General features: G+C 39.1%; 1 protein-coding gene across 5 annotated transcripts in view; it reads left to right on the plus strand.

The window, feature by feature from the left end:
- Window positions 1-5025: 5025 nt before the first annotated feature.
- Window positions 5026-25380, plus strand: part of LOC113584247 (3',5'-cyclic-AMP phosphodiesterase 4D-like) — a 126352-nt gene continuing 105997 nt past the window's right edge. The window contains exons 1-3 of one of the 5 annotated variants that reach the window (XM_081702578.1): window positions 10855-11430; window positions 11970-12068; window positions 13058-13148. In XM_081702578.1, the coding sequence (XP_081558704.1) occupies window positions 13113-13148 (36 nt within the window). In that variant the 5' untranslated portion in view covers window positions 10855-11430; window positions 11970-12068; window positions 13058-13112. Of the gene's footprint in view, window positions 5174-10854; window positions 11431-11969; window positions 12069-13057; window positions 13149-25380 lie in introns of those variants that run through there. The other 4 variants (XM_081702577.1, XM_081702579.1, XM_081702581.1 and 1 more) reach the window with 4 other exon arrangements.

Genomic DNA, 25380 nt, shown 5'->3' on the forward strand with positions numbered 1-25380 from the left:
GTGAAGTGGAAAAATACTCCCTCATTAGTGGTCTAGCAAGTTTTTAAAACAATTTCAAATACCTCCTCTAAATCAGATTTCATGATTTTTTCAACTGACTTATTTAATCTAGAATAGCATGAGATGAACCATATATATATATATATATATATATATATATATACAAATTCACAGTTTATCACCACATAATTCAAACATTACAGCCATTTTGGGCCTTTATACACACCCGATACTTATCACATATTATGACTTAGTCTCCAGTTTCATTGTATAGCCTGACAAGCCTTTCTGAGTACACCATATATTAGCTCAGAAAACTGTTGCTCAATAGGGGTGTAAATTACCATTTGTCCTCCAGAGGGCAGTGTTTAGTCATTATTAATGATACCCTGAACAGAAACGATGTCAGGCATGGAAACATTATTCAACCCTATGACAAGAGCCTGTCTAAAGACATTACAACAGCACCAAACAGTAACTCGTACACTTATGATATGAGGCTATATAACGCTGTCGAAAATGGGTCTTCCTTCAGGCTGTCTATCTTTAAAATACTGGCGACTTGGCAGAAATATGGTTAAAGTGTCACCGCATACTGTTGTCGTTCGAAACATCTGTACACAATATCTACGCCAGGCTGGTATGTATTAGGAGAGTTTCCTTCTCCAGTCTTTGATCCATGTTACAGATGAGATGAACAGGACGTAATCACCCATAGCCCATTACGCTTAATCAGATTTGTGCATGCAGATTTCAAGAGTAATTACGTCTCTTTTAGCGTGCTTGTTGAATAACCTTCTAACTCGAAATTAGGTTTTGAAAGACACATTTCTCTGCTGCCCGATATGATGTAGTTGCATCTCCTCACAAACGAGTTGAACAGGAGGAGAAAGTTACACTACCCATACTTATTATTGGGTTACTGTTGGGGGGTGCTGTGAATGGAAGTTGCAACCTACGGTGGGAAGCCTTTGTGTGATATTGAAATGGGCTATTTTAAGGCACAGAAACAGATGTAAGGCAAATTGAAACGGGAGAAAGGCACAAAAGGCAGACTTGGATCTCCATGGCCGTGGTGGTGTTTTCTCTTTTCCCATTGTGACCCGCTGGTGTATCCAGCCACTGAGGCTTTTCTGTGGACACTGCAAAGAATGGTCGTCCTTCTATTTCCACAAGATCTGATTCATGAACTCTCGATGCTTTGCTGTGATCATGTTTCTGTCATGTAAAACATTTAGCATTTTCGACAGTTAGTCTCTTGTTAAGTAGTCTCACCTGTTAAAGGCCTGGCTAATTGGAAGCAGGTAGAACTGTCAATTAAGATGATTCCTAATTTGGCCCTTAATTGTTTATGTCAACAAGACAAAGAAATCAGCTCGGAACTGCATGACTGGTGGTGAGTGAATATAAACATTTTAACATGCGAAAGCTGATACCTTGGCCAAGGGCTAAGATAGGAGGTACATGGTGGTTCACCTGTACACCAGGTGCGGTTGTGTCACATATTTAAGAGCTTATGAATGACCCCGAATGAAGCTAATACGATATCTTAGCTTAGTTTAGCCTAGCCTAGCTACAGAGCTACCGCCTTACAAATCCGCAGGAATACATTAACCTAGCAGCTCCACTAGTGGAGTACAGGAATGAGAAGCTATTTTACGGACCAGCAAGTCTAAACGAAAGTCTGTGCGTTCTTGAGAAACTTAATATTGTTTTTTTTTTTGAGGAAAATTAAACCGCTTAGCTGCATCTGTACCTAGAAATGGCCCCCTCATCCTTCTAGCACGATATCTTAGCAGTTAGCTAGGTTAGTGTTGGTGTGTGTATGACAATATGTAAATGCTAGATGCTGCTCCAGAATTATTATTACAAAAATAAAATGCCGATTATATTTAAAAAGCCCCTTTTTTTGTAAAAATGATTTGGTGTTTAATAATTCCACTTGGATTAAGTGTTAGGGTAATTTTCCTCTTTGCTAATGCTAGTGTGTGCTGTCCTTTCGAGCCGCTCGTCTAAACATTGTCGGACAGAATACACATACACCTCTAGAAATGTGAGGTGTTCGTGAGGCTGAACACTGGCCAGCATGCTCATGGCAAGGCGACGTGAATTGTTGGAGTTCAAAGGAGGCGTGATGGAGTGTCTCAGAGGGACTTTCAGCTTCAGACGTTGTGTGGACATTGAACCTTCCTTGGGCCGCAGTGTTGTGTGTACAGGAATACATCATAGAAGACATTACCACCCACCATTTAAGTGGACAGCACAGTGTTCATGAGGTTTCTAACTGGATAGTGGGTTCATGAGTCACGGTACCATTTGTTTTAGGCTCATGGTATATTTAAATGCTAGATGCTGTGTGTGTCATTGACCCCATGAACCCCAGTTGTTAACAAGGCACCATGCAAGCTTGTGGTGGTTCCATACTGGTGTGTTTGTGTTCTCATGGGTTGGATCCACTGGTCCACCTACACATTTCGTTGACTGGTGCCCACTACACTTCACTGCTTAGTGACCATTTGCAGCCCTCCATGGACTTCAGGGGCCTCAACAATGATGGGATATTCCAGCAGGATAGTGTCGTGCCACTTGGCCCAAGTTGTCCAGAATTGGTTTGAAGAGCATTGTGGAGCGTTTTGTGAATAAATCAAGCGTTTATGGGATGTGCTGGAGAAGTCCATTCACACCCGAGCTCCTGCACCTACAAATACCACAGAGCTGTGGCTGATGTCCAGACGGCATGGTATGTTTGGTCAGTTTAATACACTCTTAGATGAATCAAGTCAAGTGATCTTTTCAATCAGATGTCTTTTTTAAAATTTATTTATTATTATTATTATTTTTTTTTAAATTACTGGTTTATAGCCTCTGAGCCTCAAAGATAATTGATCTTTTTGCCCAGTAGTGGATCTCATAGCTGACCTTTTGTGCTATGCTTTGTATTAAAGAAGAGCGTGTAGAAAGGAAATGTGTAAATATCACTTTAGTGATATTAGAAATCCTGGAAAAATAAAGGGGAAACTGAATCAGTATAGATTTGAAAAAAGGCAGATAGGGAATAAATTATGCAGTTTAAGGTATGTTGAAAAGCACTTGCAACCAAAAGTAGCAGGACGATAAATTAGTTTCAGCACATAGGCTATGCTTATTCATTTTGCACATCCAAAGTCCATTCTAATAAAAATAATCTTTGTTTTTAATTTAATTTTCTATTATGTAAGGACTGAAATACTGGTGTGATTTAGTGCCATAATATAGATTTTGCCATACTGCGGATACTGTGAGAAGTCCAAAATCAGAAACAGCCCTGCACGTTAGACAACATAAACATGGATGTAAAACCTCTCACTGTCCATAGTTACCAGAAACAAAAAAGGCCCACAGCTGAGACTTAAACTGAACTATTTGCAAAGATGGTGCAGGTGGGTCCTTACATTGATGCACAAAATACATGTTACATGAGTGGAAAAATGAACACGCTTGCACTTTTGCCAGATCCCTAGCGAGGAGAGAACAAGCCAACGCACATGGATGAGCTCTTGGTGAAGAACTGGATCTGAGAACCCCGGCAGTCCCACTTCACCACCACGCATGTCTTTGAGTGTGAGGAACGCTAAGGACGCTGCTGCAGTACATGCAGCACTAGCAGCGCTGCTTGGCCTGAAATACGTTCTGGCACATCTCCAAGCCATCATGACGCAACTCCGTATGACGTGAAGAGTCAGAAGTTAAAACATGACTAATTCATTTTCCTGAGTAATGGAGTTGATTTAAAATATTTGATTAATTTAAATACCTCTGTTTATGTTTTATTCTTGCATTGATTTTTTTTGCTTAAATTGCAATTGCTCACTTATCAATCTTTAAAAAGATGAAAACTATTTTAAGGGGCATATAAAAGTTCTTAATATTACCAATAAATACATACTCAATTCTATCTGTTTTACTTCTCGTATGTCATGATGTATTTTTATTGTTTGGATATTATAAAATACTGATATGAATTTTAGCTCACATCACCCCTACTTATCTCACACAGGATGTTCCTCCAGTCTTTGTTAGCATGTAATATTTTCTTAAGACCAAATTATACACTCTTCTCCAGAATTTAAACTGAGCCAAATTAAACTACCCCAGTACAAATAACAATGTATTCAAATTTAGCAAAATGCGTTACTGCATTTCATCATTACAAAGCTCATAGCTTGTGGGTTTGTGTTTTTTGTATGATGCAGTATAAGTATACAAAGGCAGTGGAGTGGACACTTCAATAAGGCAGGGTATTTTTGCATTTGTTATCTTGTCTATGGGAGTGAAAGGATTGCAGACTGGCAACTTCTGGCGGTTTGTTATTTTGGGATTGTTTTTGTAGAAATAAGATACTGTAAGTTATATCTAATATGTGTGTGAAGTGGTGGCTTTAAATATTAACATTTATTTTATGACTGCATGTTCACTGCAGGGCACTGCTATTGACTGGGTTTCAGTTCTGGTATATAGTGAAGGAAATTGCACTTCATTGTGCAGCCTTTGGGAAGTTTTGCATACTGATGTGAAAGATTTACATAACTTTGAATAATGGTGATAGACATTCGAACTTTCAGCCCTACAAAGAACCACAGAGTCTGGGTAAACTTGGGTTGCCTTTTAGAGTTCAAGACTTGCCATAATGTTGTGATGATGTGAAATTGATCTAAAATTCGGTCTTACCTCTTTTATTTTCATCTCTAATTGCTTAATTTCATTTTTAAAACAAATGCCATGGCCATGCCTTGAAGCCAGATAAGTATGGTTAAACCCCAGCAAGGTGTGGCGCTACTGTAATTACACAAACAATGGTGTGAATAAGCAGTGTGTGGGATTAGAGCTGATTAGAAGATAAATGAGCCAAACAAAATACACTGTTTTGTGGCATACTCTGTGGCTTATGGGCTCTGCTCTTCTCAGTAGTTAGAACCAGCTCTTCTGGTTTGAAGGGGGGCAGTGACACTACAATAGTTTGGTTGCTTGGACGCTCAGACTCATCTTAGCGTACGTCTTTGGAGCTACCCGAAAAGCACAGGAGTAATGCGACCGAGTGTTTAGATTACTCTATCATCTTTTGTTGATGAAAGGTTATGTATTTCTTTACGGTTTCTGGGACTGTTGTGGTTGTAAGTCAGTCCAAGGCAAACAGGTGAGTGTCTTTGCTCTCCATGTTTAATGACTACTAGGATTCATGCTGTTGCTCTGTAACAGTGAAGCAGGCTTCCATGGTATTTGTTTAACCAGCGTGTTTCCTTCTCGTCTTAGTGCACAGTAAATTATTCCAGTTCCTTACTGTTGTAAAACTTGAAACTTGAACTATATTTTAAACAGTAAATACTTTACAGGAGCTTGTCCCCCTGTTAGTCTTGCTTTATTTACTTATTGTCGAAAGCCAGTCATGGATCTTTAAAAACTAAGGCTTGAGAGCCTTTGCTCAATTTTTACATGTGAATTGGAGTGTTGGAACAAGCTGACTCAATAAGTAAATAAAAATGTAAGTTAGCTATTGAGATTGAATATCATGGTTGAAATTTTTAGTTTGTGCACATTTGTCTCAGTGGCGTTATTGAGGCTGACAACATGCATATGCTTAAGGTAGAGTTGGAGTTGGAACCAGTTGCAACGACTCCAGTTGAAAGCACTGGGAACGAGGTGCTATAGTTCACTAAAACCATTAGGGAATACTCTTATGGTCCAGAAAGTGTCTGTGGATTCATTGAGTCACTGCATGTTGATATCCAACAATATCACATTCCAGAGTGGCTGCTGGTCTCAAGTGGAGCTTGGGTTATAGAGTTGTTATAGAACATCTGACCCAATTATCATCATCATTATACTATGGACAGATGAGCTGCTCAAGTACTTATGGAATATTGCTATCATTTAGTGCTTTAAGGGGCACTGGCATATCCTTTTAGCACCAGCCTCCAGGTTTTTATTGGCCAGATTAGAGTAAGTCTCTGAATGTGGATCCCCTGTAAAGCGAACCTCTCAAATTGTTATTTTAAGATGCTGCATGTGCAGTATTGTAGGAAAGCAGAGCTTGCTTGGCAGACAGCTGTCCAGTCCTGTAAAGGTATATACAGACAGCAGGGCATAATGTGCTGTCTTAGACTTTCAGCTACCAATGACTGTGGTTTTATTGATATTCAGACTTGGGTCTCAGTGATGGAACTTGGTCCTCTTAAGCAGTTGCTAATATAAGGAATTCAAAATATTGTCAAACAGATGTAAAGCCGTCCGTAGTGTTAAGACGGCGTGCTCATGTAAATCACACGGAGTAAGTCTTGCCATGTAAGGACATTGCTACTACATGGTTAGCAGCGACCTCTAGATTCTCTAGATGCTTACATGAGGTGTAGATGCATGCCTCGGACAGAGGGACTGTGCCCAGCTTTTTCTGAGCTTCCAGTAGTCTTTCTAGTTTCGACGCTGTTGCCTTTTTCCAGAACATGTAAGAGTAGTCTTTCAAGCTACATTTTTGGATAGAGGCGCTACACTACTTTAAGCCTATGTTGGTTCTCATACTGATACCTGTCTCAAGGCCAAATTCAACCAAAACTGTTAGGGATCAAGTTGCAAAATTATTAGGACAGGTACCAGTTCGTAAGTGAATGAATGAATCATTTAAATTGTCTTTATTTTTATATTTATATAATTGTTAATTCCTTTAATGTCTCTCTTAATTATTTTTCACTGGGTTTTTCAAATTACTTAACGTTTTTCTTTTTCATTTGGGCAAATACCTTCCTGAGGTGATGGAGCTCCTTAAAGCACTTTATGGACTGTTTAAGAAAGCGCTATACAAATAAAGCTTGTTATTATTATTGTTATTATTGTTATCATAATCATTATAAATGATTATGGTGTATATAGCACTGAACTTTGAGGGATGTTACATTTAAGATTACTCAGATTAGTTATACATCTTTAAATACGGTATCTTTAACTTTTGAAGATCTTATGAACGCTCACTCTCACATACCCCAGTCCAAATCAAGATAACTAGTTGAGAAGATTCTTCTTTGTGGAGTGTGGAAGGTGAGCTGCAGTGACTTCAGTCGTTTTCCCCACACCCATTCCCTGTTTTACTGCTTGCCCAAGGCGTTGGCTATGCTCTGACCTGCTTTCATGCCTGTAAAATTTGTCTGCATTTGATAAAGTATTTCACCTCCACATGTGTGGCTATCAAAAAAAAAAAAAAAAAAACTTGGTTAAATTGTGAAGTTACTGAATAGATTTCTATACACCATTGCTTAAAAAGTGTAGATTGTTACAAACTTAAAGTACAATGTTGATAACTACTTATGAAATGCTATAATGTTACTTTTTGTTAAAAGTGCGTGCCATTATGACATGTATTAACATGCATGCATTAACAAGTTATGACATTATGACATGTATTAATATGCTTGTATTAACAAGTTTATCATGTCTGTTAGATTACTGATAAATCTTACGTACTGCTATCAAGAAGATTACTCTGAAGATGCATCTGGCCTCCAAATTTAGACCATTGCCTACATGAGCATTCAGTGGCCAAAGCTGGATTTTAACAGTGCCAAATCTTTAATTGCAACCTGAAGGCCTTGACTTACCCTTGCACATACTGATGTAGATATAGTCCATTTATTTAACCTTTCTAGGTAGATAGCACTGGTGATATTTACAGGCATTCCTGTAGCGTTCCAGAAACTGGCTGTGTTTGTGCTTATATCACTTTGGCAGACTGCCACTGCAAGACTGTAGTATCAATATTTTCTTAGTGTTTAGAGACACTAAAGCATATGTTAGAAAACATAAACTGATTTAAAGCCATTTACCTTTTAGTATTTTACCATTGAAGAATATGTTCACGTCTGCGATTATTCTAATTATGTTAAAGCCATTCAATAGAATGTACTACATAATGAATAAGCTATATACTGGACATGGGCAATACAATACACAATATATACTGGGAAATGACTAGTATAGCCCAACAGCAGTTTTGAGCTTGAAGCATTTCTGCTGTAGCTTGTAAAACTGGCAAGTGGAGTTACTAACAATGAACAATTAACATGTATAACAAGCAAAATACAACAGTTTTACTTAATGTGTTTTATTTCATGGATCTTTGGTTGTCCCAGACTATACTTTAAAATGTCTTTCTTATTCGTAACTTTTCATTGAACTGTATTCCCTGCATGTCAAAGAATCTCGTACGTCTTGTTTTGGCCCCAAGGCTCTTGGCTTGACGTGAAGATACGTCAATAGTTGGCTCAATGGACTTACTGACTGCATACACATTGCTCCAAAAAAAAAAAATTTAAGAACACTTGAATCACATCAGATTTCGATGAATGAAAACTTGCAAAGTTGAAAATCTTTACATATAAATTGTGTACTTTGTTGAGAACAAAATGATATAACAACGATTAATCACAGAATGATCCATATTGTGTGAATTGCATCAAGGCAATCCATAACGTGACTCAGTAGTGTGACTTGCTCCCACGTGCCTGTATGCAGTCCTGACAACGTCTGGGCATGGCTCCTGTTGAGATGGTGAATGGTGTCCTGAGGCATCTCCTTCCAGGTCTGGACCAGGGCATCCGTGAGCTCCTGGTCAGTCTGTGGTGCTATTTGGCAACATCAGATGCACTGGTACATTCCAGAAGTTCTCAACTGGATTCAGGTTTGGGAATGTGAGGGCTGTGAGTGGCATCAATGCCTTTGTCATCCAGGAACTGCTCACACACTCTGGCCACATGAGGCGTGGCATCGTCCTGCAGCAAGAGAAATCCGGGACCCACAGCACCATCTTAAGATCTGACACTGGCTCTGAGTTCATCCCGGTGCCTAACAGCAGTTCGGGAACCGTTGGCTATCACATGGAGGTTTGTGCAGCCCTCCAGAGATATGCCTCCCCAGACCATCACTGAGCTACCGCCAAACCCGTCATGCTGGATAATGTCGCAGACAGCATAATGTTCACCACGGCCTCTCCAGACACTTTTATGTCTACCAAATGTGCCTAGTGTGAACCTGCTCAGGGTGCTGGTGATGGAGCTGCCAATTCTGGCATTTTCTGGCGAATGCCACCCTCACGCAGTTGGTTTCTGACAGTCTGGTCAGAATCATGCACACCAGTAGCCCACTGGAGGTCATTTGTAGGGCTCTGGTTCTGCTTTTGTTCCTCCTCACACAAAGGGGCAGATGCTGGTCCTGTTGCTTGCTTGATGAGGAACTTGACTACCTGTGCAACCTGTACGGGCTGCAGGTACCACCTAATATTACCAGTAATGACCAGGGCACAGCAAAATACAAAACTAGAGCACTGTAGAGAAGAATCGGTCAGCAAGGATAATGAACGAATAATTGTGAACATCTGCAAAGCCAGAGTACCTTTGGGCGGTTGTCCCGCTGTTGCCTCCAGTGCACCTGTCAACCTTCATTGGTGCCAATGCAGGAGAAATTGATTCACACTTATTTATGGACAGATTGAGATCCCTGCAGTTGAACTGACTTGGTGTTATACTGTGATGATTGGGCGTCCGCTTCCTGTACAGTATGATGTTAAGAGAAGTGGGAAGTACAGAGGAAGGAAAAGAAAGGAACTGAAGCAGAAAACTGTTACATTCTCAGTACTAAAGCTACCAGAGCTATGAAATGGGCGGTTCTATGCTAATTTATATGTGATGGGGTCTAATCATTTTAATAGGTTAGGAGTAAAAAAAAAAAACCAGCTAACAGATCTTGAACACAGTTTAAAATAGACTATTTATTTTTACTATTTCATATGTATTATAGTTTTAAGAATCTTGATAACTCTGAACACAGCTTGGCAATTCATCAAAGGATAGACTGATCATAATTAGACTAGACAGATCGAGTTCACATTGCAGGCTGTTGACTGTAATTTTACTTGGTAGCATTCTTCCATATCATTCTTAATGCAAGTTATCTTATTCATCATGCAGAAATACAATTGATGTAATTTGTTGAATGACATGAATGATGTTTTGTGATTGTAAAACTGTTTTATTTGAGGCATGGTGTTCTTTACTGACTTGTTAGTGAATATTTGGCAAGTATTTTTCTGTTCCTAATGGAATAACTAAGATACTGTCAGTTGTCAGTATCCTAGATCTGTGCCTTCTTTCTACTTTTGCTACTAATCAGTTAAGGTAGCCTGATTTTTCTGTCTTTTCAAACTCACGAACAATTAGCTTTTGCTTAGTACCTTAATTTGGAGGAAACTTGAACATGTGACCAAGCTCATGTTTGTCTGGTAAAATGGGAGGATTTCACAATCTGCGTCTCTCCTTCCAATTAGAATAGTGAAGTGCAGACTCGTGATCTCTAGTAGCTATTAAATTTGACCACGTACCAAGAGTCATTTCCTAAAAAAAAAAAAAAAAAGCTTCTTATTATATTACACTTCACAAATTTAAGGTGCATAACATTTCTTGTTTATAGCCCTTACCAATATCCAATATATGATATCATTCTCATGAATTTCTCTCTGGGACTAAAAATCTGATCGATCTGTCTGTCTGTCTATCTATTTGTACAAAGAGCAATGACTTTTCCTGCATTGGTGATAGAATATTATTTTGTGCTATGGCCAGAGACCAAAGCAACTTGTACTGAAGAATCTATTTTACTGTTATCCAGGAGTCATAATTTGTCAAAACTCAACATAGAAATATCAGTTCCATCTTTGTGTGTGTGTGCGGTTATTGCACATCATTTAATCTCTTTCCACAACTCTGGATCGTCTAATGCCGTAAATGCCTGCACACGTTTACGGCGATGTCCAATAATGTTCAACCAGCGTACACCAGTGTGGAATGCGGGCCGGATGGACGACTTCCGCCCCGGGCGACATTCCTGGCCAGGGGGACCACCTACTGTGCAGCATCTCTCGCTAACGCAAACGCACAGGCTTCCACGATATGGACTTGCAGGCGTGCCAACCCGCATCACTGGCTAAAACGAACATCTGCAGCATCTGAAATGGAACCGGATCTCAAAAGTACCGTAACGTTACCGAGGTTACGAAGCAGTCCAAAGGACAGGTGTCAGGCTTAGAATATGGCTTATGGCTGGAACTTAACTACGGTGAAACGAGATCTTCTTAAAATCGAAGTGCTAAACGTACCGTGTCGTCTTTTACCAGCGACGTTACAAAACGTGCCCGTTACGTCACCGCTCCGTTGGCGTTTCTCATACAGCACGAGGAAAGCTCATCCAGCAATGTGTCGGTGCATTGCTGCTGAAGTCGCGTACTTGCAGTGGGAGCAGGAAACGAATGTGCTACTTTATAGCAGACAACGAATCGGCCAATTCGAAATGTGGTCGTCTGGTTAAATTCCTCAAAGAGATGGTGTCCTTCCAGCACGCTGAGCGGAGACACGTTATGTAAGACCTTTAGTTAAGCACCATGTGAAGCATAAGAGGGGGCAATTTCCCCCCATTTCAGGCCCTGTAACTTATCTGAGTAAAAATATCTTATGCAGTGCAGGTAGATGTTGGACACTGGTTGGAAAACTTTGTGCTAATAAACAGTGAACTATCTTTTAATCACATACTATAGTGATTGTACTATAGGCTATTTTTTTTTTCTAGATCCTTTCAGGTTGTACTTCCATTTTCATCCATTTTGCTTCAAAAACCTGAAAGGCTTTTATCATAGGCTGTACAAGGACAGCGATGTGTGCATGAGTGATGAATGATGGTGTCAGGGAAGACTCATGCAGACCTTAGTGAGAGAAAGCCTGTTTCACCCTCATGTATTCTGCTTTTGTATCCTGAAATGTGAAACAGCTTTTCTGTTTTCATTTTGCTTCCTGTCTCATGTTCAACCTAATATCCTGGTATGCAGCCACCAGACTGGATTATTGCGCATTATTTACATCCGTGCCCAGAATAATCAGTTGTTGTTGTTTTTTTTCCTGAAGAGATTTAGAGAGCCTTTTAGAGCTTAGGGTCCCTTTAAAGAGTGACTGTGGGAGGGCTCAGCAAACTCAACCAGCTCATCATTTCAGAAAATGTCAATGGTGAGTCACAAATTGGTGTGCAAACTGCGTCTTCTCTCCATTAACTGAGCGTAAATGCAGTTAAAAAAAGTGCTGGTCTTGACTTGACTCATTATGTCAGATTTTCGACACTTTCTGACCCCACCTACATGAATTTAAAATTATATCACAAGCTTTGATCCGATCAGAAAGCTCCATCATTATGACTTAACTTATGACACATCATGATGTTAACTGAGTTGTTTTTTGTCCTACTGTTGTCTCTCACCATAGCCAAGGTTCTCTTGTGTGAGAGGCAATAATAATAGTAATTTCTGCCTGTGAGCTATTGTAAAGCTTCCACAGACACTGTCTAATCTTTCTCAATGCCTTCTTTTTCATATTAACCATCCATTGCTTGACACTTGTCTTGGGAGCCTCTGTATTTAAACGAAGCTAATTCAGTGCAAATACTCAGCATTGTATCAGAAAGAGTATTGCTTCTTCTTCTAACATTATCCAGGGCTATATTTGGAATTGGCTCTGCAGATCTGTTCTCTCAAGGCATATGATTTCAAAAACGTCTAGAAATTGGTAAGAAATTACAGGAGCTTGCATCTCTTTGAAAAGCATAATCCGCATGTGTGCGGGTGGTGTCAGGGCGGCGCTGTAGGGCCACCTGGCAAACCTGAATCAGAGACTTCCAATACAGGAGCTGCACTGACAGAGGGATTTTTAGCAAATTCCCCACCATTTCACGCCCAACCCACTTATTATTTCTGACTTTTTGTGACCCAGGAAGCTACAATGAAAGCCCAGGCTATCCTCCTAACCCTATGTTGGGGCCCTGGGTTTTTAATCTATTGGTGAATGCATAAATATGGAACTGTTGCCTTCGTTATGCTGTGTTAAACTCTCACTGTATTTTGTGAGCCTACACAGATTTGTGAAACATTACCTAAAGCAAATTGTGACATGCTCAACAGGTTTTTAACAGGTTATGCTGTTTTGCTTTTTTTTTTTTTTCTCAGTACTTTGAGAGTTAAAGACATCACAAGCCTGAACAGTCCTCAGTGATGAAAAAGAATGACTGACTACCATACTGAGGACAGACCAGAGAGTGTGAGTGAATTTCAGCTGCTTTTGTGTCAGTTGTTGTATAAAGACTGAACTTGATAATACCATAATTATATGAAGGAGGAATATTGTCTGTGTTACAAAAAATTGCATTAGCAGCCCCACTGTGTAGGCAAAAAATAATTTAAAGGGTAACTTTAAGCTAATGAGTAGCCTATTTTGGGTCTTTGATATTATATAAAAAGCTTTCTTTAATATAATATATTTATTATTGTGTATAATAACTGTGTAATATTGGTGTAATTATGAAAAAAATGGTATGCTTAACCACATGTTTACTGATTAATATGAATCTGATTAATAATTGACCTTAAGATTGGGTGACATGATGATGTGATATCATGGGGTATTGTCAGCAGGTACATATTGTGGGTTTCATGAGCGAACTGTTCCACTGCATGTTTCATACGCAAGTGCTCCGTCAGAGTTGCGAAGCGCCACTCTTGCCCAGTCCTCCCGGTACTCCGTCAGTGCTCCGACACATTTCCCTCTCCCATTGTAATCTTTGGCCTATGAGGAAATGCCAGATATCAAAGAGGTGAACATCTACCTGGACAGTTACTGCCTAATTGTCACGTTCGCCCCTCCCTGGCGTCGCGGTTCCCACGGCAATGCCCGTTTATTTACTTCCTGGTTTTGGTTCCTCTGGTTTCCTTGTTTTGGTTTCTTTTGCTTCTGCCCCTTACTAGTTTCTTACCTCCCTGTTATTGTACCCATAGACTTGTATTAGTCTGTATCTAGATTGTTTGTGTTCAGTCGTTGCAAAGTCTCGTCTACTCATTTCTGCCTTTGTCAGTTTATCTGGTTAGTTGATCTTTGCCTGGTTTTTGGATCGTTCTCTCTCTGCCTGTTCCCTGTCTGCCTTGGTTGCTTCATGGACTGCTTTTCTGGATATACGACCTTCGCTCATGTACTTTGGATTCTGTCTGAGGAGTAAGCGTGTTCTCTACTGAAGCTGCATTCGCCCTACTCCGTCTGCACGTGCTAGATTCCGTCTGCACGTGCTAGAGCACTACACCGATCAATCAGACGCTATTAAATATTATTTACATATCCTTATGATGCACGTGTATATTATCCAGGGTTAGTAGGTAAAGCCAATTAAAATGTAATTGCATTAATTTCATTCTGAGAGTTGAACTCAGAAATACTATTCTTTTCTATAAAATATCTCTGGTTTGTGATCAAACAGAAATGTTTCCTAGTATCAATGAGATAAATGGAAACATATGCAAATCTCAAATCAAATATCAGAATTTATTCAGCTTTTCCCTTTGAAGCGGAAGATTTTGCCTTAATATACAAACTCTAAAATGCTTTTCCCATTAGTTTGTATTTAAAGAACATCTATAATTTAAATTAATCTAAAAAATTTTGTTTCAGCAATAGATTGCTTATTTAAGAAGGTTTGATCATTCTTGTTTAAGCATTTGGAATAATTGTTAGAAGCTAAAAATGTCATAGCAAAATGTCACTTAAAAACCCAAAATTGGTTGTGCAATCAGGCATATAACATACGCAACCTATATACAGTCATATAACGTATTGCAAACTAAATATGGGCAATAACTTAATGGCAATATCTTCCACAAACACTTAATTTAGTTACAGTCCTGTGGAATGATTGAGGCATTTTGGCCCATTCTTCAGTGCAGGACTTTCAGTATTTTTGGGTTGTCTTGCTTATGGCCTCAGATCACACCTTAGCATTTCAGTAGGTCTGATGTATCTCTATCTAGGCAAGACTTAGATTACAGATGTATGCTCTTACATTCTGTAGATGTTCCTTCTACAACAAAGAAACCTCACATCATTATGCTCCCTCCAACTTGATTTGCACATGGGATGAGGACTTGGTGATGGTATGCAATGTTTTTTTCCAGAACATATCTGTATACAACATTTTCTACCTTTTTTCTTATCTAACCACAGCAAATGTACTTTGCACCGGAGTAGGAGTTTCTGTTGTGGTAAATTCTAATCTTGTTCAGGCCCAGGTCTTCTGATGTTCTCTTTTGATAGGGCCATACTGCACTTAACCCAGCCCTGCTGTTAAAAGCATGTATCCACAGTTGTGGGGTTTAATGTGGCTGGACAAGACTGAAACCACAGCTGGCCTGATTAGCTGAACACCTAAAACTATCCTGATTTCAGAAGTCATTATCCTATTTGTTCACATATTTTTTCCATTGATGACCATGACTGTTCAAACCTTTTTTCAGTAAAGATATTAAAATGTAAATTGTTGTCTGTGTAATTTGTTAAATTAGATTGCCTTTATTTGTTATGACATCCATTCAAATGGAAATTCACTTACTATTATACAAATAAACCTGCCTTGTTTTTAACAATAAGTGCAAAGTTTCCTGGGAACATTTTGTTCAGTAAAACCATTCCTTTATGAAAAAAGAAAGCTTATGACCTCAAGTTTTTTATAGGTGTATTTTTGATTTATACCTGTTATTTATTTATCACATATAGTAACTTTACTACAAGTTTAAAATGTATTTGAAGGTTTGAATATAGATACTATATTAGTGCATGGATGAGAATGTGACCAATATGAATCATGTTCTTCCTATTGGTATCACTCTGGTGGCCATGGTATCAAATGATTTTAAGTAAAATGAATGTAAAATTTCCTTAACAGTTGAAAATGCAATGTCCATTTATTGCATTGCCTTGAAATCAGTACTACGTTTGTTGGAGCTACATAATGGAATGGATTATCCATTAAATAATTATAGGAGACAGCTTTATACACTAATGTAGTAGAGATAACAGCATTGTTTTGTTAACCCTTTGCATGTCACCACTGATTGTGCTCTGTACATTTTGAAGGTTGATGTCATTTTAAAGGAGTGGTGTGTTCTCTTACTGAATAGGTGTAAAGATCACTGTAAAGGCAGCACTTCAGTACACACTGTTCAGTCTCAGTGTGCACTCTCTGGTGGGCTGTCTGCCTGCATTAGCATCAGCCATGTCCAGCAGTGTAATTCCAAATCAATGTTTGTAATGCCAGTAAATGAGGTCACATGACAACAAGCGCACAGACAATGAATATATTACTGTAGACTGCCATTAAATGATTTTGTAATTCGATGACTGGGAATGGACACTGAGCGTTCTCCAGCATGCTTAAGGTTCCTTATTTTTGCGTCATTTTTCAAAGGGTAAAAAGCTTCATTTGCAAACAACAATTGTTAGTCATTGGCAATCTTGTTGGGATTTGCTCTGCACGCTTGATTGCTCCCTCTGCATTAACTTTGTGCCTAATGCCTTTTCTGTTGGAAGCACCAGAGGTATCAGTAGTAGAACATTTTCTCATCGTCTACTTTCTTGCACATCCCTGTATAGGGCAAAAAATTAGAATGACTCCAAGGGATTGTGACACACAGTGGCCCTAGAATGTATTAGAACATTGGGTAATTTGAAAAAAGTGATCTCTTTTAGGATATCTTTTCCAATGTGATATCGTTTCATCATGGCTGAAGGTGTCTCTGCCTCAGAGCAGTATTGTTTGAATACACAGAAACTAGACTGGTCACTTGGAAACTGTAATTTCTTGCTAATGAAATTAAAATCATTAATGCTAATTGAAAAGAAAGATAGGCCTGATAAAAATATGAAGCGTCAGTGATTCAAAACATAACCTTGATGCATGAGCAAGTTGAAAACAATGCAGTGAAGTTTAACTGGCAGTGTTTTATCTGTTGATTTAAAGTATTGGTACAATTGTTGTTGTTGAATTGTAAACAATACTAAACTGAGGGTGAGTGCACACCTGAGGGTCCTACACATAAGTGCAGCTAAACTGCACCTTTGGAGGGGAGCATGTACAGCATTTCCTTGGTTTAGATTTTAGATTTTTACATTTTATGCCTTTTTTCCTGCCAAAAACAGTTTTAAAATACTTGGAATGATTTAAGGTAAACGTTAGATGCACTTTGTAATTAAAATGTTCATAGCTCTTACATTCAGCTGATTCGTTTTTAAAAATTATTTAACTTGCTTCCAAACATTTATATCATGTTGGGATGGTTCTCAGTATGCTAATTCTCATCCTTTTGACTGTCTTGCCCACCACTGTGATGTGGATATGTGTCTGCTGTGGGGCTTTGGGCTGTGTCTCGGCCGCTGTGATGTGGATATGTGTCTGCTGTGGGGCTTTGGGCTGTGTCTCGGCCGCTGTGATGTGGATATGTGTCTGCTGTGGGGCTTTGGGCTGTGTCTCGGCCGCTGTGATGTGGATATGTGTGGGCTCTCTGATGGCTCTCGGGCTGAGATGTGCTCGGGTGGCTAGCCCCGTGTAGTAACGGGCTTAGGCCGACTGGTCACAGCAGGCAGCTTCTGAAATGCCAGGCAGCTGCTCTGCCGGTGTCAGAGGAAGACAGGCTCAGCACAGTACACCCTGGCCACCTTCGCCCACTCCAATCCTGGCGATCCATGCGAAAGTGTCTCTGCTTAAATGCTTCTTTTATTCGACCCCTAGTAACTAATTTTGTACAGCTAAAGGAAAGGGAAAAAAAGCCTAAATCAATTTCATCTTAAGTCAATGTATTGACATGTGAGAAAGCCCATGTAATTACGCAGTTTGCCTGGCACATGAATACAGAACGGTGCATGGATGCACTTCTTAGTTGCTTAGATCAGGATTTCTCATTTCAAGCTGACCACACTGCAGAACAAAACCCAGACCAATACTCTGCCTCCTGTCTTCTCCCCAAGGAGAAACAAAGCTCTGCTCACACTAGTGGAGAGAGATGATGTGCACCGTCTCCTTAAGAGCTCCCATAAATTCAACTTAGCTGAATGTGCCAGTGAGAATGACCTAGCTCAGAGCAACAATAAACACCAGTAGGGCAGCAGGTGCTGTAGTGCTTTCATTTTGCTCAGTTCAATTATGCATCATCTCTTATTCATATGCCTCTGTGCAGTTTGTAATTCAAAATCAAATTATGTGTACAATCATGTACATAGAAATAATCATGGCTAAAAATTGATTAGGAGGAAATGGGCTATAAAGACCTGCTGACACATTTATCAGGTGACTCAGGGCAATCACTCTTGTCAACTGATATACCAAAGCCTCAAGAGGTGTATTTTAATATTTACCTGCAATATTGTTTGTACAGGACAGCACAGGAAGTAAGCAGAACATGCTGTGAGTACAAGATGACTGGTTAAGGAAGTTAATTTATTTTACACCACCACTTGATCGATAAAATGCATTAGAGAGATTTCAGTATCTTGTAATTGGTTGTCAAATCACCATGTAAAGACAACCATATGAACAGAGATGTCATCACATTTATGCAGAAAACACTGTTGGGTGATGATGGATCTTTTTTTCCAAAGACAAATAAAACTAATTCCAAGTTAAAATAAGGATATGGCTTGTGTGGCTTGGTTTAGAAGGTGAGATTTTTTTTCCCCCAGACTAGGTGATGCCACATGTGGCAGAAACTTGATTACTTTGGCAGCATTGTAGTACTCTGGAGTATTTAACAGGTTGGGTCAGGATATTTTCTAATGCAGCAACCTGCATTTATAAACGACTTTGCACGGATTGGATTTGGTTGCTGGGGACCAAAAACATGCCCCAGACAGTGTATTTCTCCATGACTGCTGAGAGTGGTGGGGAGATCGCGCACTGCAGCACTCACAAACTCCTCTAATTAACAAGCATCTAAAACGCTGGCTACGTTTTCTGTAAATGGCTGGCAACGTGGGTTGGGCCATTCATCACATATTGGAGCAGTATTATGAATATGATGGTACAAATATAACTAGTAGTATTATATAATAATAGCAGTTACTGACATGCAAAAAACATTGTCCAAAATGCTGACTAAAATATTTCAGAATACCTTTATCATTACTGAGACAGTTCTGTTATGTATCTCACAGGAACCTCATGTGAGCTGAATTTTTGAGACATTTAGCAATTTACAGTTTCATAAGATGTTCTTAAGAATACAAAGCTAATACCATAAATATGTTGCAGAAATGTAATGAGTCAATAATTTGTACTCTCATCATAGCTCCTGTTGTTCAATTGTGCAACGTTTTTTTCCCTCAGGTGCCATATGATCACTAACAAACCCGTTACTAATACATTTGGCTCAGGAACTCACAAATAATGGTGCTAGCTTATATTATTAACATTAATGAGGGACAGTGAAGATTGTAATAGATGGACTTTGCTGTTTTTGCTCTTGCTGTTAGCAGAATGCATAAATCATTTTTACTGATTCAAATGTGAATGTAAATGTTGAGTTTCCCAAGCATGAGGTATACGAGCTTCTCGTGCAGTACTGAATTTTGACATACTTTTGTCGCATATCAGGTTTCTATCATGTTTACTTGCATCATACTTGGAAATAAGTGTATCACTTGAATATATTTAAAGGACAATTTGTTTTACTCCATACCTTATTCCAACTGCTGTTTCCTATGAATTGTAACCATGATCACAGCCTATGGAGATTTATTGGTGTGTTTAAAGTCTACTAGGTACTAAAGCATTCTGCGAGGTTGTGCAATGCACAGCTATAAATGGAATGGAAACTGAAAAATGGACTGAAAATCTAATTTGGACTGGATTTTAATGGAGGAAACCTTTTGAGCAAACTTGGTGGCTGTCTCATGGTGAGGGTTCACTTGTACTGTCAGCAGCCAGCATAAACACAGATATTCCAGTGTCTTTTAAAATGAGTCACAATTTACAGTAGCATTTTAGATACCAAATTATGTGAGCATGCTCCTTAAGGTCTCTAGATATGTGGTATTACTGGGATAAATCCTCTAGATGACCCGAATGGTCTCTTTAGGAGTTTGCATATATGCTTCTGGCACTGTGCACTCAATTTGGTTTGAATTAGGTCACGATTAGTGAAATGCATTATTTACCATAATTAACATGATTTTTTTTTTTCTTAACAACATTACTTCAGGGCCACATTACACACATCTAATATATTCCAAAGTATGAGGCTTAGTCATAGTACAAATATGCTTACATAATGAGCAACCGTATGATTGTACTTGTAACAGATATTCATTATGTACAAACATCATTAATTGGGCAAAAGGCCTTTTCTGAGCATATCGACAACACTGAACACATTTAGTACACACTTTAGTAACTAGGATGCCAATTTAGTTACCTATAAACAAATAGCCACTTAGAAATACTAAGGCAGTCTGTTTCACTTGCTGAACTAGTATATTTTCACTATGTAAAGGGCAAGTCTGTTATAGACTTACATATCATATATGTAACTCAATGACACAATTTTTTTTATCTCATTAAGAAACATCATTACACATTTGATATTAATTCCACTTCTGGGTTCTCAGTTGCACAGTTGTGTGTATTTTAATGCAAATAGCTTCTCCTCCAAAGCTGTAGCATTCATTAAATGTAGAGAACCTCTAGCACTCTGGACCTCCCAAACCTCCAGTACTGTGGCCAAAGCAGTAGCTATATCACCTCTGCACAGTTATGCACCTTTGGACTGTAAAACTGTAGAAATGTTCACATCTTCTTGTAATATCATGTAAATGAGTCTATTTCCTATATTTTGCTCAGATCTACAGATATGTATATATTCACATAATGTTTTTTTTCTTTTCACTCAGCTCTTTTGTGTAACTACTCTCTCTTTCTTCTATTTATTTTTCTTGTGTCTTATATTAGTTAAATATAATTTATATATTTTAAATACTTCATTAGTCCTCTTGTACATGTCCAGTCTATACTGTAGTCTGCTATGGTATATGCCATACATGTGTGCAATGATTCTGTTTCTGATTTATGGATATCTGTCTTAAAGGCGCCCCACTGAACATTAGTTGGGTGTATTCCTTTTCCAGCTATCTGCTGATGGAAGGCCAACAGCTAGGACAGCATGTGGTTGGAGTGTTGGTAATTTCATCACAGCAAGGAGTTCATATCAAGTCATATTAAAGTCCGCTCTAGGGTACCCCACTGCTCTGTTCTAATGACAACCTGAATTATAAAGAGCATCGTCCCAGAGGACACTGTCAAAGCAAATGTTTCTAGAGTTTAACTGCAGAGTCATTCATTAAAATCACTCGTTAAAACGGGTCTTGGCCATTTTCATTTGTGTTTTGTTTAATGAGATTCATTTCTTATGTTCGATATTTTAATTTCATGGCATTCAGATTTTATTTAGCCTTGTCCTTGTCAATAGCAACAAATACACGACTGCTGGGCTATATAAAGCCCACAAAAATGATTAATTTTAATTTTGAGTTTAAAACCACTGTCAGGTTCTGAGCACCAACAGAAACAGAACGCAGTAGGGCAGGTGTAGTGTAATAGAGAGCAGGGGCAGGTGTAGTTTAATAGAGCGCAGGGGCAGGTGTAGTTTAATAGAGCGCAGGGGCAGATGTAGTTTAATAGAGAGCAGGGGCAGGTGTAGTTTAACAGAGCGCAGGGGCAGGTGTAGTTTAATAGAGCGCAGGGGCAGGTGTAGTTTAATAGAGAGCAGGGGCAGGTGTAGTTTAACAGAGCGCAGGGGCAGGTGTAGTGTAATAGAGAGCAGGATAGTCTAAAAGCGTGGTCCACGATGTAAACAATACAGACAGGGAAACAGGAGAATGGAAAACAACCCAGTATAACAAACAACGATAATCCACGGCTCAGAAATGAGACTTCGCACAGATAAACCCAGAGACTAACAAGGCGCAGGTGAGCATAACGACAGGCGAAGATACAAACAAGGGGTGAGACAGATTGAAACCAGAACAAGGATGCACGAGGGAACAAAACTGGGAAGTAATCAAACAGGTACTGTTGCCGTGGGAACCGTGACGCCAGGGAGGGGTGAACGTGGGACCTGCATGAAATGTTTGGAAATAAGTTTTAAATCTGACCAAGTTATAATTTCATTCTGAACAGCCTTCTCAAACTCTGAACTGATAGAATCCTGTAAAATGAGTGAAATAACAAGATAAGTCTTATAATGCTCACCTTTCAATATCAGAAAGAAACTTTTTTTATACATTTGTCTAGTTGTTTGTCAGATGATGTCAAAACAAAGGATTCTTCGGAGAAAAATGAAGTCAGAGTGGAATTCATGAGCAAGACGGAGTTCTTTGAACTGAGCTTCATCGGGCAAAAGCACTAAAAGTTTTCTCTGTTCTGATCATGGGATACTAAACGTTATGATGACCCTGATCTTAATTCTTCATTAATATTATCATCACTTAATCATTTCATAAGCTTTGTTTTGTACAGTTTGCATTTCAGAAGAATGTTATGTTGCAACTGTTTATATAATATTGTACTGGTTCTCTGATACTGCAGTCAATCCAGCAGACTCTCTTCTCTAATTTCCTTTCCTGTGTGGTCACACGGCCACGTTTTATGTTCCCTTGGTGGAAGAGTGCACACTGTGCGCTGACTGCAAATGACCCCGTTAGTGCATTAGGTTGGGGACTCTGCTTTCAGCATGCCCTCAGGCTTTCACAGGATGACTCAAGCTAAGCTTATAAATAATGAATTGTACATTAGAGCTTCAGTGCAAAATGGGGGGGGGGGGGTACAGGAAAAGGATATAATAGCAAAGTGATGACCATTTTTGCTGTCTTTATTTTAACTGTGTGCACAATGATTGCGCCACATAATCAGATATAACGTATTGTACCTTTAGAGAATATGAGTGGTGGTGAGAATAGATTTTATGCTGATTTTCCTTTTTCAGATTTCATCACTATTCCAATTTACGGGTTGAAGTTTTCAGCTTGGTGATGCCATAATTGTACATGTACCCAACGTCTCATTATTAGTAATTAAAATGTATTTTCACTGACTGTGTACCAAAGTGAAATGGCAGTTTCCTGCAGCTCACTGCAACATTAAACAACCGCTATGGGAGTCAGTCTAAGTGAAACACTGGTGTCCCCCGTAGCACAAGGGTCAGAAAAGTAGCCAAGCAGTAAGCTGAGGGAAGCGGCCTTTTAGGTTGAAGTCCGACACACACATAACTGCACATCGTAACTACACACACATAACTGCACATCATAACTACACACACATAACTGCACATCGTAACTACACACACATAACTGCACATCATAACTACACACACATAACTGCACATCGTAACTACACACATAACTGCACATCATAACTACACACACATAACTGCACATCATAACTACACACACATAACTGCACATCGTAACTACACACACATAACTGCACATCGTAACTACACACCGATAACTGCACATCATAACTACACACACATAACTGCACATCATAACTACACACACATAACTGCACATCATAACTACACACACATAACTGCACATCATAACTACACACACATAACTGCACATCGTAACTACACACCGATAACTGCACATCATAACTACACACACATAACTGCACATCATAACTACACACACATAACTGCACATCGTAACTACACACACATAACTGCACATCGTAACTACACACCGATAACTGCACATCATAACTACACACACATAACTGCACATCATAACTACACACACACAACTGCACATCGTAACTACACACACATAACTGCACATCGTAACTACACACCGATAACTGCACATCATAACTACACACACATAACTGCACATCATAACTACACACACATAACTGCACATCGTAACTACACACACATAACTGCACATCGTAACTACACACCGATAACTGCACATCATAACTACACACACATAACTGCACATCATAACTACACACACATAACTGCACATCATAACTACACACACATAACTGCACATCGTAACTACACACACATAACTGCACATCATAACTACACACACATAACTGCACATCATAACTACACACACATAACTGCACATCGTAACTACACACACATAACTGCACATCATAACTACACACACATAACTGCACATCGTAACTACACACACATAACTGCACATCATAACTACACACCGATAACTGCACATCATAACTACACACACATAACTGCACATCGTAACTACACACACATAACTGCACATCATAACTACACACACATAACTGCACATCGTAACTACACACACATAACTGCACATCATAACTACACACACATAACTGCACATCGTAACTACACACACATAACTGCACATCGTAACTACACACACATAACTGCACATCGTAACTACACACCGATAACTGCACATCATAACTACACACACATAACTGCACATCATAACTACACACACATAACTGCACATCGTAACTACACACATAACTGCACATCGTAACTACACACACATAACTGCACATCATAACTACACACACATAACTGCACATCATAACTACACACACATAACTGCACATCATAACTACACACACATAACTGCACATCATAACTACACACCGATAACTGCACATCATAACTACACACACATAACTGCACATCATAACTACACACACATAACTGCACATCGTAACTACACACACATAACTGCACATCGTAACTACACACCGATAACTGCACATCATAACTACACACACATAACTGCACATCGTAACTACACATACATAACTGCACATCGTAACTACACACACATAACTGCACATCATAACTACACACACATAACTGCACATCATAACTACACACACATAACTGCACATCGTAACTACACACACATAACTGCACATCGTAACTACACACACATAACTGCACATCGTAACTACACACACATAACTGCACATCATAACTACACACACATAACTGCACATCGTAACTACACACACATAACTGCACATCGTAACTACACACACATAACTGCACATCGTAACTACACACACATAACTGCACATCATAACTACACACACATAACTGCACATCGTAACTACACACACATAACTGCACATCGTAACTACACACACATAACTGCACATCGTAACTACACACACATAACTGCACATCATAACTACACACACATAACTACACACACATAACTACACACACATAACTGCACATCATAACTACACACACATAACTGCACATCATAACTGCACACACATAACTACACACACATAACTACACACACATAACTGCACATCATAACTACACACACATAACTGCACATCGTAACTACACACACATAACTGCACATCGTAACTACACACACATAACTGCACATCATAACTACACACACATAACTACACACACATAAC

Source organism: Electrophorus electricus, chromosome 19 (genome assembly GCF_041902795.1).
Source record: "Electrophorus electricus isolate QZ-2024a chromosome 19, ASM4190279v1, whole genome shotgun sequence".
NCBI lineage: Eukaryota > Metazoa > Chordata > Actinopteri > Gymnotiformes > Gymnotidae > Electrophorus > Electrophorus electricus.